The 13478-nt window shown below is 53.1% G+C and overlaps 1 protein-coding gene across 1 annotated transcript; it reads right to left on the bottom strand.

The window, feature by feature from the left end:
- Positions 1-807: 807 nt before the first annotated feature.
- MVK (mevalonate kinase) lies at positions 808-13257 on the bottom strand. Its single transcript, XM_009880322.1, has 10 exons — positions 13180-13257; positions 12927-13074; positions 11746-11893; positions 10324-10479; positions 7290-7393; positions 6185-6230; positions 5301-5391; positions 4729-4845; positions 1304-1457; positions 808-959 (listed from the first exon to the last, which is right to left on the bottom strand). Exons 1-10 carry the CDS (start codon positions 13255-13257, stop codon positions 808-810), a joined length of 1194 nt encoding a protein of 397 aa, XP_009878624.1.
- Between the last annotated feature and the right edge of the window lie 221 nt (positions 13258-13478).

Raw genomic sequence — 13478 nt, 5'->3', positions numbered from 1 at the left:
ACAGGCAGGGTCAAGGCTGAAGTGTGAGAGATCCCAGAACAGCTACTGCCGATAGAAACATTAAAGCTGCCCTTTGCCTTTGGCCACCCTCCTCGCAGGTGACAGTCGCTGTTTGAAGCAGACCTCGAGCACTGAACAGAAGCCAGAGCCGGGCTACGGGACCCTGCCTACCAGCCCAGGCAGAGATTACGAGAAAGAGTGAAAACAGTGATAATATCATTAAAAATGTGCTTTTTTAATTTTCATCATCCAACTCTTAGTATCAGGTAAGAACTGTATTTTTAAAGGTTTCCTCCTCTCCACTGTGAATTGCAGTCCAGGAGAAACGGAGACCCGAGTGTCAAGCCCCGAGCTGCCAAGATGCTTTTCACCCAAAAATGTCAAAGCGTTCCACGCATCCACCTCGCCAGCCTCGCTGCCCGCCCTCGCAGGACGCCGGGGGAGAAGAGAAGAGACACCACGTGCATCTGAAGCAGCGGGACCAAGCAAAGTGTCATTATCCGCACTGGAATCCAGCCAAGACCCTCTCCTCCTGCCCCTTGGGGTTAGCACAGCAGTTGAGTAAGTAAATTCAAAACAGGATCTCGAGAGCCTGGGTCAAACTCGCACCTAGTCCAAGTGCGAGCAGTTGCCCCCGGGTCCTCATCATAGCCCCCGCTCCCAGTGACAGCAGGCCCAAAATTGGCTCCGCACCCACGTCTAGAGGCCCACAGCCACACAGGAGAGAAGTTTTCAGGCATGAGGGCACGCACAGCTATCGCCCCGAGGACGTGGTGCCAAGAGCTCAGTCTCGCCAGAGGCAGAAGCTTAACTCTCAGAGAGCGCGTGCAGCACTTCAGCATTTAAAGATGAGAAGGAGTGCAGGGTCACGCCGGGGGCCCCGATATTGGTCTCCCAGCATTCAAATCCACAGGCACATAAGTCTCGCTTGGCTGCTTCCACGGCCAGCGGGGAGGTGTCTGCCAAGAGGAAGGCAAGAGCAGCCAGTTAGTCAGTTAGGCCACTGTAGGGAGACCGAAACGGGCCATCGCACGTATAAACACATACCCCCTGGAGCAGGGCCAGTGCCCAGAAGATCTGACACACATAAATGAACGCGCTGAATCGCCCCCGTATGAAACACTGCAAACCATACTGCCAGACGGCTCTGCCAGACACCATCCCACGCTCGTGACATGGCTTCGCAACCCACCACAGCCATACGACAGCCAGCGTTCTATCCCTCTGCTTCCAAACCTGACCCCACCAGGAGAGCTGCGTGGAACGGGGGAAGGATGCCCAGGACGAGCAGAAGGTTACTGACCTGGTCTCAGCAGGGTGATGCCACAGCCGCCCCCGCCAGCCCCGGTCAGCTTGCTATGCAGGCCGTGGGACGCCGTCACTCGGCACAGCCTGTCCAGGGAGGGATGGCCGACTCCAATCACGTTTAAGTGGTGTTGGTTTATATCAAAGAGTTCCTAAAAGCAACCGCACACACATGAGATGAGCACGCGTGGTGACAAAGGCTCTTCACAGCCATGGCTGCCTCCCCAGCGAGGCGCAGGGGAGCTGCCCTGCCTTCCCGGCACCCCCCTACGCAGCCAGCTCATTTCGGCAGGGAGTTTGGCCACCAGCATGTCTCAGGGACCGGCAGCACAGAGCAGCAAGGTCAGGGCCAGGGTCTGAGCCCTGGGCTGCTCATCTGTCCCTGTCCTGCTCATGACTTGTGCTGCTGCCGCCCACCACGGTGACAGCGGTACAACACCTTCCAGACCTCCTTGCTCAGGGAGGACAGAGAAAATCCTGGTCACCGCAAGCTGCCAACAGGCATTTATTTCGGGTGAAGAATCAGAGCTCCCTGATGCCTCCTGACTGCTTCACCTCTCCCCTGTCACACGAGTGTTGAGCAGGAGACTGTGCAAGCCCTCTCGCCGGCCGTGGGAAGGGCACTAAGCCAGCATCTCTCATTCCTGGCTGTCACCCTGCCCTGCTCTGCAATCCATCCAGCATAACTAAATCCAGGGGACTTCTGACACAGCCAAGTCCGAAATGGCATTGCTGGAGAGGCGACACGGAGTCACCTCCCCTTGTTGGCGCTGTGCAGCTCTTCTCCCTCCTCAGGGGCAGGGTTTGGGCTGCGAGCCAAGGGGCTGGTGAGAGTCACCAGCACCACGCTGGGAATCTGGCACCCAGCGCAAGTGGGGTCGAGAGGGTTCTCCCTTCGGGGGAGAGCAGCGCCAGCCACTCACCAAGCAAGGCTGCCCTCCAAGCAGAGCTGCCCGGCTCTGATGAGCTGCAAGCACATCTCTGCCACGCAGCGCCAGCCACTCACCAAGCAAGGCTGCCCTCCAAGCAGAGCTGCCCGGCTCTGATGAGCTGCAAGCACATCTCTGCCCCCCCCCCCCGCCCAGCCACAAACACCACTGCTCCTGGAGAAAGCTGCCATGGCAGCAAAGTCCAAATGGTCCAAGTGATGGACAACACTATGCTGAGGTGGGAGTTACAGCTTCTCTCCTCCCGCTACTAGAGGTGAGGAATTAAGGAACAGAGGGAAGGGCTTCAACTGCACTCAGAGCAAGCCTGGAGCAGGACCAGGAACCAACACCAGCCCCCCACGGGCTGCAGTGCCCTCCCAGCTCATCGGCACCATCAGTGGAGGAAGCTCGTTCTCAACAATGCTGGTGTGACATCCCGACTTGATCATCTCCCCAGCGTGTGGCTGCTGTTCCCATCACTGGGCGTCACAAGCAAGGAGACAGCTGAGCCGGGACCGGTCCCAGAGAGGCTCCCTAATAACAGCAGCCCTGTGCTCCCCCCGCCAGCCGGTGCCACCAAGCACTTTCCTGCCTGCAGCCTGCGGTGAGCCGGGAGGGCTGCTGCGCACAGGGAGCGGTGGGAGCCACGCTGCAGCTTGGCAGGTGTCAGTCACATCACCCTCCCTCAGCCCCGCACGGGTCTCCTGCCAGCACCACACAGGAGGGGACAATGCAGAAATAATCCCTCTCCCCACCTCCAGAGCACGTCTGTACTGCATTTAAACAAATGCGGGGAGATGAATTAGCCAGTCGCATGCAGAGCGCATATATCACAAGTTCGGTGCTGGGTTGGACAGACGTCCATCTAGAGGCCTCTTTATATGCCTGAGTGAGGGCACAGCACTGTCTATGATGATCCAAGACACCTGTCATCTCCTGATCCAAAATCTGCCAGGAATCGCATGACAGCTTATGACACAGTAGACTAGTTCGATGGTTCAAATACAATGCTGTCCAGAACTGCACATTTCAGAAACAGCCAAATATATATATATGCTGCATATAATCAGCTGTGCCTCTGTGGGCTCTTCAAGCACAAGACAAACTAACAGATTCAAGACAGAAATCTGCTCATTGCAGGGCTGCTTCCCAGGCATTGTATACAAGGCTGCTTTGGCATCTCTCACATGAGGATCTCAAAGCACGCTTCCAATTAGCCCTCCTCTTCCCCGTGCCCCAATACTGCCAACAGCCTGAGCAACGTGGCATTAAGGTGGAGAGGAGTTGTCTGAAGTTATGCTGCAAACAGACTCCAGATCTCCTGCAGCCCTGCCAGCCCGGCCCTCATTAGGGTCAGCCCACCCTAACGGGTGCAGAAACTCACCATCCTCTTGGTGCAAAGGGAGCAGGAGGACTTTGTTATGAATCCCACGGGAGACCCTCCTGTGCTGGCTGCAGTCCCAGCAGCAGCTCACCCACACGCGGTGAGGCACGGCACAGCCTGAAGCAACGAGAAGGCCGTACCAACTGTCTGCTAAGAGAGCATCCCTACGCTGCTGCCGCAGGTCGAGCTGGGACAGCAGCTCTCTGTGCCGCCCCAGAGCCCCCTCCTGCACCGCTGGAGCACACTCGCAGCTGTGGAAGGTACAACCTACCAGCGAGAGCAAGGACAAGCAGAGGTCCTCACGGGAGGGCCGAGGGAAAGGATCCAGATGCCAACAAGGAACTGCACTGCTGGTACCAAATGCTTCTTGACCGTCCAAGTCACTTGGCACCCAGGCCCAGGCCAGCTTTGCCTCAGCTGGGACACTGCCACACATCCTTACCCCACAGTTGTATGAATCGGTATTATGGTGCTCTCAGCACTGCAAAAAACTTCTTCCACTTGGAAGCGTGTTTCCCCCCACCACAGCAGCCTCTCCTACTTCGAACAAAGCCAAGACAAACACAGATCTTTGTATGCACCTCATGCATCAATGTCAGGTCAGCTCTGGGCACAGCTCTGTTCGTTATCCTCTGGAGCCAGGATGAGCGCAGAGCAATGGGAGCTGGCTCGTAACCAGTCCATCACAAACCAGTGGCTGCTGGGCTCGCTGCTCTTCACTCCAGCCTTGGCAATGACAAAGCAATTGCTTCACAGGCAGCGACTGCCAGCACGAGCGTGGCTGGCCCGCGGTGCAGGGAGGCAGCGTCTCGGCCTGAACTCGCTCCACGTTTCTTAGCAAAGGGAAATAAAACCTCCAAAGCTACAGGTCCACAAAGCTCCAGGCCCACTCCCTCCCTCCCTGTGCACCACTGTGGAGAGACACCAGCAGCACTGTCTGTCCCTCAGCTCCAGGAAGGGCATTAAAAGCAGCGCACACAGACCATGGTTTCACTCGGAACTGAACATTTCCTGCTATCAAATTTTTTTCTTAGCCCTAATGTTCTTTAAATGACATTTTGATGTTCAACAGTAACAGTGTCTAAAAATACTGGCGAACAAGCCCCTTACCTCCAGCACAGGGTAATACTCTGGTGATGGATTTGCAGGCATCGCTTCCAGAACACTTTGGCACTCCTGAGAAATTGCATCGATGGAGTCCAGCACTGGGTTCATTATAGCAGGGAACTGAGAAGGGGGGAAGGCGAGATATGAGACGACTGCTCGCTAGCCTTCCAATACCACTGTGATAAAACTGGCCCCGGTCTCTTTGAGCTGGACAATTCCTCGCCCCTCTCGGGGCTACTCATTCATGGAACCCTCCCCTGAAGAGTAGGGCAATGGTAAGTTGCTCCCACCTGCAGAAACTGGAGGAAGAGAGGGAAACGGGCCAGAGGAAGGAACTGGTGATTTCTGTGGCAAGCCCTGTAAGTGCCGGATAGAGGGAGGAGGCGAGCCGAACCCCCATTCCCAGGGCAGCTGGGTGTTAGCTAGCAGCAGGTAGGAATGCGGTGACTACAGGAGGGACCTCCCAAGAGATCCCCATGAGACCCGCAGTCCCTCATGAGGAGATCTGAGCTCACGAGGGTTATCTCCCCACCCCAGCACACATCTCCATCTCTGCAACCACACAGGTGCTGCACCTTCAGGATCTTCTCTTTGACACCAGCCACCAGGACCTTGGTGCTTCGAGGGACTTTTGTGTTGGTCAGCAAGATCCTCAGTGTCGGCACCCTGGAAGCAACACGAGACATCTCCTCACCTCTTTCCTTCACAGTCCCCCAGCAGCTCCCGAGGCCCAGACAGCTATAGTTCGCTCTGCCTCAAGAGGCCTATTTGAGCAAGACACCCAAGATAAGGCGTCCCATTAGTTTTACAAAAAGTTAAGCAGGTACTTCAGTGCTAGCAGGGTTCAGACTTGTTCCTCTTAGATACAAGGAACAACTGTACAAGCGCTATAAATAGGACTGTAACACATTTGCTGAAATCCATGTTTTTCAAGCAAATTTTTTCCTTTGAAATACTATCTGCGAGACTAGCCAGCAGTAGCCATTAACTGCTAATAGAGCAATTTCATGCACTGTGAAAGATTTTAATGGAGTCAGATTATACTTCATTGGCAGGAGGCAGAGGGAACACACAGGACCTGGATTTGTCTCTGCAGCTTGGTTTTCAGGCAGTCCTACCACCAGGTAAGCAAAAAGTTCCCCCTCCCCACAATGTCATTTGCTGCCAGGAGCAGATCAGTTCCCGCTGCCCATAATGCCATGAAATTAATATTGATCCTTTGTGCTGCGTTCATCTAATGTCAGATAATGACCAAACATTTCATTGTTCCCGTCCACCCCAACAACGCTCGAGACAACACTCGCGCTACCCACACCCACGGCAAAATCTGGCTACAAAGCCCTTCCACCACGCTGGTAGTGATCTCCCATCCATCTCACACCCTACGAGATCCACTCAATGTCTCTCTGACATATTCCACCCACCGTATGTAAGTGTTATTTTTAAACTCGAATATTACCTCTTTAATGGTGTGATTTTTCCTGATTGGTATCTCAGGGCTCCACCTAAAGTAAAATACATGCATTGTCTCAGTACACAGCGAGCTGAGAGATAACACAGTGTCGTAAGAGACAGAAGGTCTTTCATCTTTCGAACCTCACCCAGAGCATATGACAGTAATTGCAAGAAACACCAGCTAAATGAACCATGTTCCCAGACAGCATGAATCTGCCTAACCCTGCTGACTTAATGAGAGGGTCTGGCTGGACGTAGTTAACCCAATGCCTTTCCCTTTGCTCTCTTCTACTCTGGGATCACATTAAATATTTTTTTAAAAGGCAAAGAGTTTGGCCAGCATTAAATCTTTACTGAAGAAAAGAACCAAGCAGTGATTCCCCGGGGTAGAGCCAAGCACGCAGGTTTCAAACTGGACGGAACATGTGCACTCATGTCAACAGCCGTCCTTCAGCATGGAATTTCATTGTCCAGAAGGAATGTCTCACTTGGCTCCTACTTTTACAGAGGCATTGCGATTAGGTCTCATTAGAAAGATTATTAAAAGTCTCCAAGGACACTTCCAAAACACTTGGAAGTCTCTGCTAATTGAAACTAAATGACAGCTGTCCAACTGCATTTTCTACTGCATTATCCTTGGGACAGGATCAGGTTTCTTTGTTCATGCCAGAATGTTTAAATATCAGTTATTCGCTACATGGTCTCTGCCCCATGGCACTTGCCTGGGGGACGCAGATCTCTGGTGTTACTGCAAGGAGCCCCCAGCAGCCCAGCTGGCTCCAGTCCCAGCTCACAGACGGGGCAAGCCGAGACACAAAAGGATTCCCTCTACCCGGGTCACGACGAGGACCCGAATTTGGGAGTTTCTCATCCCTTTGCTGTACCTCAGTGCAGTGAGGCAACCTGCTCCATCCAGTGTCCCTGCAGCAATCCCAACCAAGCCTTATTATTTGCAGAAATGCAACTTGCGGCATCTGCTCGCCACCTTCCCACAGCTGACGCACGCTCTGCGGCGGAGAACAGAAACGTGACGGCTGCTGCTCTGCCACCCCACCAGCCTCTTCTCAGCATACATATTCAGTGCTGGGGAGCAGCAAACACGCACGTACCCCAGGTACCGACAGCATTATCCACACCCGAGGGATTGCCATGGATCACCCGCTCCCCCTGGAAGGCCCAGCTGTTAATCAAAGTCAGCTCTTCTTCTGTCCACCTGAAAGGCAAAAAAACGGCTCCGATACACAACCAAAACCAGCACGTGCAGAGTGACAGAGAGAAGCACCAGAGGCCGCAGGAGATACAAAAGCGGCGGGAACCATCCAAGGCACCTAGCTGCTGTGGGAAGCCCCGTCGCCACGAATTCCCTCTGTTCACTGCATCCTTTCGGCAGAGAGCGGGCATCGCCATTTACAGCATTAACTGGCACTCGGCATTTTCCTGCACGGCAGCGTATAGAAACACATCCAGCCCCGTGAGGGAAAGTGGCGCCGCTCCACAGAGACAGCATGAAGGGCACAACCGCTCCCCAGTGATCCCACTGTCGGCCAGTGGCGAGGGAGGGAACAGATTCAGGCAGAAGATCCTAGCCCTGGCCTAATGAAGATCAAATTTAACTGAATGCAAGCCCAGACCTATCCACACCTCCCTGACACAGCATGTTGCCACACATCTTGGCCCGAGATCCTGCTCACCAACAGGCAGGACGGTGTATTTATAGATGCAGAAGGCACGATGTGAGAAGAGAACAGTAAAAGTTGCATTTCACACGTGCAACTCCAGCCTCTCATTGCCGGTTACTCAGCTGCAGAAGCCTCACAAATTGGGTCAAAAGGTGTAGTTAGAACTGATTTACTACCTCCAGCAAAGACTTTGATTTTTACGGATTAATTCCTCACACTTCAAGCTGCACCGGGTGCTGGCACTTAGAGCACAGAAGGGAACCAAATGCAGATCCACAAGGTGTTATGCTAAAAACACAAAACCGGGTCTTTCTGTTGTCTTAAAAGCACTCACATAAATTGGTAAATACTTTAAGAGCGTAAATGCCAGCACAAAGAGTTTGGTGCTGGGTCAGACTCAGCAAGGATCAAGGCCCCTGACTGAACATACTAATTAATGGGCTGTAGCAATACAAAAAAGCAAACTCAGAGCTGCCAGTTACAAAGCAATTTCTGGCTGCAACTTCACCACAATTCCACCACAGTGATGTCTCTCCTGGCGCCTCTCCAAACCCCGCTGCCCTGGGCCTGCTTCTGCAAGGCACGCACCCACGCAACCACCTTCAGAACTCGCCAGTCTGTTTCGAACCCACCCGCTCACTCCACACTGGAGGACTGCCGCAAACCCAGGCGTCCCGAGGGAAGCTTGACAGCCACGGGGAGCCAGCTAGTCCTCCTGCACCCTGCTGTAACACGCTCAGATTCACACAAGCACACAAATACACACCTCTGACCCTCCCCTGGAACACAGCATCGCCTGCTCTGCAGTCCAGACACGCAGCGCGCATCCCAAGCCACAATTCCAAACGGCCTAATGCACAGTGGCATCAGATATCCCAGCACCAGTGATGCTCTGCAGAGATCAGAGCTGGTGGTTGGTGCAGCAAGAACACGTATTCGAGAGGTTTTTAAAATATGGGGCCCAGAACAGGTATTACATAACGAAGCAGAGGCACAAACGTGGATTTTGGAAAAGCAACACACAGTCTTACACGAAGTAGTGGGAACAGTCACTGACCACTGCTAAGGCAGGGCAGAAATTCTGAGAGCCACCCACCATCTGGAAGCTGCTGCCTTTAACTCCCCACTTCCCCGGGCCTCAGCTGAATGTCTTTATCCATCTCCACACACCTTTCATTTGACTTGCCAATATTTAATCTGTGAAGCATTCAAGAAAACAGCTCACACCACCGCTACTCAAAATAGAAGCGCAGTTTGCTGTAAACCACTTGTTTTTAATCCTCTTTGAGAGGCTGCGATTCTTCTCTACACAGGAGTCATTATATCACGCTGTTCTTTTCTTGCGATGTTAAGCAAAAACCTTCTGAAGTCTGACACCCCCATCTCTCACTTACCCCTCTGCATGCCAGCTGGAAGGAAAAAAAAAAAAATAATTACGCTGTATTCAAGCTGAAGCTAAGACGTGCGAGCAGGGAATGAAGACATCCTCGCTGCCTGGTTTGGAACTGGCCGTTCATTTCTCATGCCGTGTGACTATTTGGGAGATTTACCCAAGCACAGCGTACAAACTGCTCCGCTCTAGGAACAGGTTTCTGGGTCAGGCTGCAAACTCTGTTTTTGAAGCAGAACACAGTCACCCGCTCTTGCTGTCGCGCTTTCAGTCCCACACAAAATCCACAGAAGCCAACCATAAAAGGGTGCACCTGGCACCGAGCACACAATAAAGGGTTCATGCCACTCCAGCTGCGATACGCATCTTTAAACAGAGCCTCCTCAGACACACAGCAGAGCAGACCAGTTTTTCAAGACTGAACTCCAAGGGAAAGCAACCCAAGGGCAGAAGGAAAGAAACTCCCTTTCACCAGCCACTGATAAACGGGACACTCAGGCAGGAGATCAGAAGGAAATGTACCACATGCAGAAAAAATTCATGTGAAAATGCAGAAAAAACAGAAAGGATCCTCGACTCCTCGAGGACTCAAAGCAAAACCTGGATGATGCTCAAGGACAGAGAGGAAATACAGGTTAAAAAGGTCACTACATTGAAGTGTGTGTTTTATTGGCTTGGCAAAATAAAGTGTTTGGTTTTTTTTTTTTTCTTTTCTTTTCAGTATGCATATCTTACACTAGCCAAGGGAAACGGGGCAAGTTTTACCAAGTCTCTGCATCCAGTTGCTTTTATCAGTAGAGGCGAATTGCAAACATGCGATTCACAGGTCAGAGCCCCAGGACAGGGCACATCTCTGCTGCTGGGAACACAGGGCACCCACAGGAGAGGAAGGGAAAGGAACTGGGCTCAGGGTGCCACTGCTGTGGCCGCAGTCATAGCCCAGGAGTTGGCCAGAGAGACCAAGAGAGGTGCCAGTGCCAGAATCTGTGCAGGTAAGAGACAGAGGCGCAGAGAGCAGAGCTGCCCGAGGCCGTGCATCCAAGGCAGGGCGGCTTCCCCGACGCGATGCGTTACCTTGCTGTGGACTCTCCTTCCTTCAGAGGGCACGAAATGGCTCCACATGCTGTCAGCAGGGCCGCCGCCAAGCAAACAGCATAGGCGGCACTTGAACCCAGCCCAGCTCCCGTGGGCAGCTCAGACCACACCAGTATGTCCACGCTCAGAACATCTCTGAAAACACAAACACACAGGATGTAACACAAGGACCTTGAATTCCATCTTGAGACAACATTTCAAAGGCAAAAGACACCAATTAGGACTGATCACAGGAAAAGTTGCTTGAAAACTGGCAACATCAGCACATGCATACGCATCTGACACAGAGAGGCTTCAGGAGTGCTCAGTTAGCACAGCTGAGTAGCCTTGCTAAGCCATTGTACTAGAACAAAGCCTTGCTGAATTGGATCTATGATTAGCACAGCTTGTCAAGCTGCTAGCAGGGGCACTTAGTAACTAAATACTTGAGTAGCACCATAAAGAGACCCTTCAAAGATTTTCGTAAACATAATTTTAAACATATTTCTAAATAAAGCCTAAATATCCCTAAATCCATAACTGCAGTTACATCCCACTGGAGCGAGAAGCTGATGGGGAAGACGAAATACACACATATCTGTGCCCACACGCCCCTCTTCTCCACTGAATGTGTCTGGGTTGCGTTACAGACCCCAACATCAAACCCAGGAGCTTTTCACTGGCTGGTGAGTGACGTGAACTATGAACCGACGGTTTCGGAGCAGGCTGATGACAGCCCCAGTGCTATCACCAAGCAACTCACAGACTGCAAAGCAAAACACGATGCAGCTACACATCATAATTCTTTAACCTTTGATTCCTTTGCTATGAATATTGAAGTCCGATTCTGACTTGGTTTAAAATGGCAAGCAGTGCCGCACCAGACATCGCCCTGCGCACCTGTCCAGTAACTTACACTGATATCAACAGCGTTGGTCAAGTTCAGAAGCAGGAACAGCCCCGAGCTGCAGTTGCCCCAAGTTCTCATATTTTTCAGGAGATTCAGCCCACAAGAGGGATTAGACTTAGCTCAGACAATGAATTCACAGCTCATTTCTGTAGCAGTTTTTCTAACCTAAGCCAGGATGAAATGAGCTGTCTGCTGGAGGAAGGAATGTCTGTCTCTGCTTCTGTTGACTGCGCAGGAAGGGTGGGATGAACTGCTCTGACTTAAGCACCTCAAAGCTAGATGCCTAAATGAGAGCAGATGATTCCCAGCCCACCTGCGTGGGGCACCCCACCCACCAAACAGCTGAGCTCTGAAGAGTGTCTCCTTAGGTGCTCAGAACCTAAATGAAAGGAGATTCCCTGTAATATCTCATTTTGCCTCAAAGATTTGGTTTCTTCCTGTGACCTTGTAGAAGCAATTAATGGCAAACAACACGACAGCATGTTTATTTTGGGGTAGGAAGATAGCCTTACCCATACTTAGCCGAAATAGCCAGGCACATATACAGAAAGGCAAGAGTAGCAAGGCTCTCGGGAGCTGAGGCTCCAGCAGCGATTCCAGCAAACTCTCTCAGTGTATCCAGCTGTTCTACGCTGGGGGATTTAGATTCATCAAAGTCAGCTATGGAAGCAAGCAGGGGAGAGTTTTAACACTTAAAAACCAGGGAACTGTTAAACTTGAAAGCAGTATTGACAAGAACAACATCTCCTGTTAGAGTAGGCAGCAACAGATTGAGCCAATTTCAGATTTTACCTACCAACTTTCTACCTGAGGATTCATGATGAAATAAAAGCAAAATCTCTACCAGGCACTTTGTACACCCAGTGTTTCCACACCTGCACTGTATTACAACAACTGCCTCCTTGCCTACACTTTTCAGTGTGCCCATCCATCACTATGTAGAACTCAGCAAGTCACAAACTCTTTATTAAAGAACATGGATATTCTGATATGCTTCACGCAAGTCCAGACTCCAAATGGCCAGGAGGAGACACCAGTGTAAGAGACCTTTTGGTCGGTGCTGAGATAGGTTACCAATGCTCTGACTCAGCAGACTTTGTTCTACTTTCTGCTAAGCAAACAGTGCTTGTGAGGGTCACAGGAGTTAATGCCAGGTAGTCTGGAGGGAAATGGCACAACCACCAGCCAGGGGCTCCACCCAATACAAGGTGCTGCAGAAATTCTAGGGAGGGCTGGCATGGGGCAGAAGCCGGAAAACAGGCCCTGTCTCTCTGCCTTCCCCAAGAGCCCTCAACTCCCCCCCCCATCAGTAAATACCCCTGGATGTGGTCCCTGGCCGGTTCTGTACATATTACACCACCACCTGAGCAGCAGCAGCACTAGAACAAGCCTCTGGGAACCTCAAACAGGAGGACACAGCCACAGCAAGGGCCACTCACAGATACCAGAGCATCAGGCAGGTCACAGGAGGCACACAGAGGGAGTGCGGGTGCCTGAGCTGGGGCTATGCAGGGACACGTTAGTGTTTAACACGCACTGTGCACGGTCACAGACGACGAGGCCCAGCAACGCTCTGCAGGGGGAACAAATCACCCCACGGGGGTCCCAGCACAGTCACCGGCCAGAAGGTGCCGAGCAGGACCAAGAGCCCCGCACAACACACGGGCGGCAGGGTCCGGCTCCCAGCGCCTGCCTGCAAAGCCCCTCCGCAGGGCCTGGAGGCGGGGGGTGTCCCAGCTCCTCACGACGCCGACGCCGGGCAGGCGGACGCACACCCTGCCCTCAGCGCAGGGCCGCAGGCGGAGGAAGGTCCTCAGGTCCAGCGCCACGGCCAAGGCCACCTGCGGGACAGGAGAAGCGGCGTGAGGAGAGGTGAAGTCAGGCGAGGCGCGGCGAAACCAGGCCGGAGCCCCGGGAGCCCCCGGCGGTGGCGGCAGGCTCCTTACCTTGCCGTGCACCACGGCGTGCTCCCCGTGGAGGATCACCTTCCCCGGGGCGGACAGCACCAGGTTCCGCTCCCACATCTCCCCCAACACGACGCGGCCTCTCAGCAATCCCCCGCCGCCTCAGCTGCCCAACTCCAATCGCGCGAACTGACAGCGCCGCTCGCCAATAGGAGCCGCGCCCTGCCCCGCCCTCCGTGCCCTTCAACCAATAGACGGGATTCCTGCGGGGGTGGGACTTCGGGAAGGCCAATCGGCGCGGAGTGGCGCGGAGCTGGGGTGACAGCGCGCGTGGGCGCAGG

The sequence above is a fragment of the Charadrius vociferus genome, unplaced genomic scaffold (assembly GCF_000708025.1).
Source record: "Charadrius vociferus isolate BGI_N301 unplaced genomic scaffold, ASM70802v2 scaffold332, whole genome shotgun sequence".
In the NCBI taxonomy this organism is placed as follows: domain Eukaryota; kingdom Metazoa; phylum Chordata; class Aves; order Charadriiformes; family Charadriidae; genus Charadrius; species Charadrius vociferus.
The sequence above is the reverse complement of the archived record's forward strand: the minus strand, read 5'-3'. Positions and strand labels throughout refer to the sequence as shown.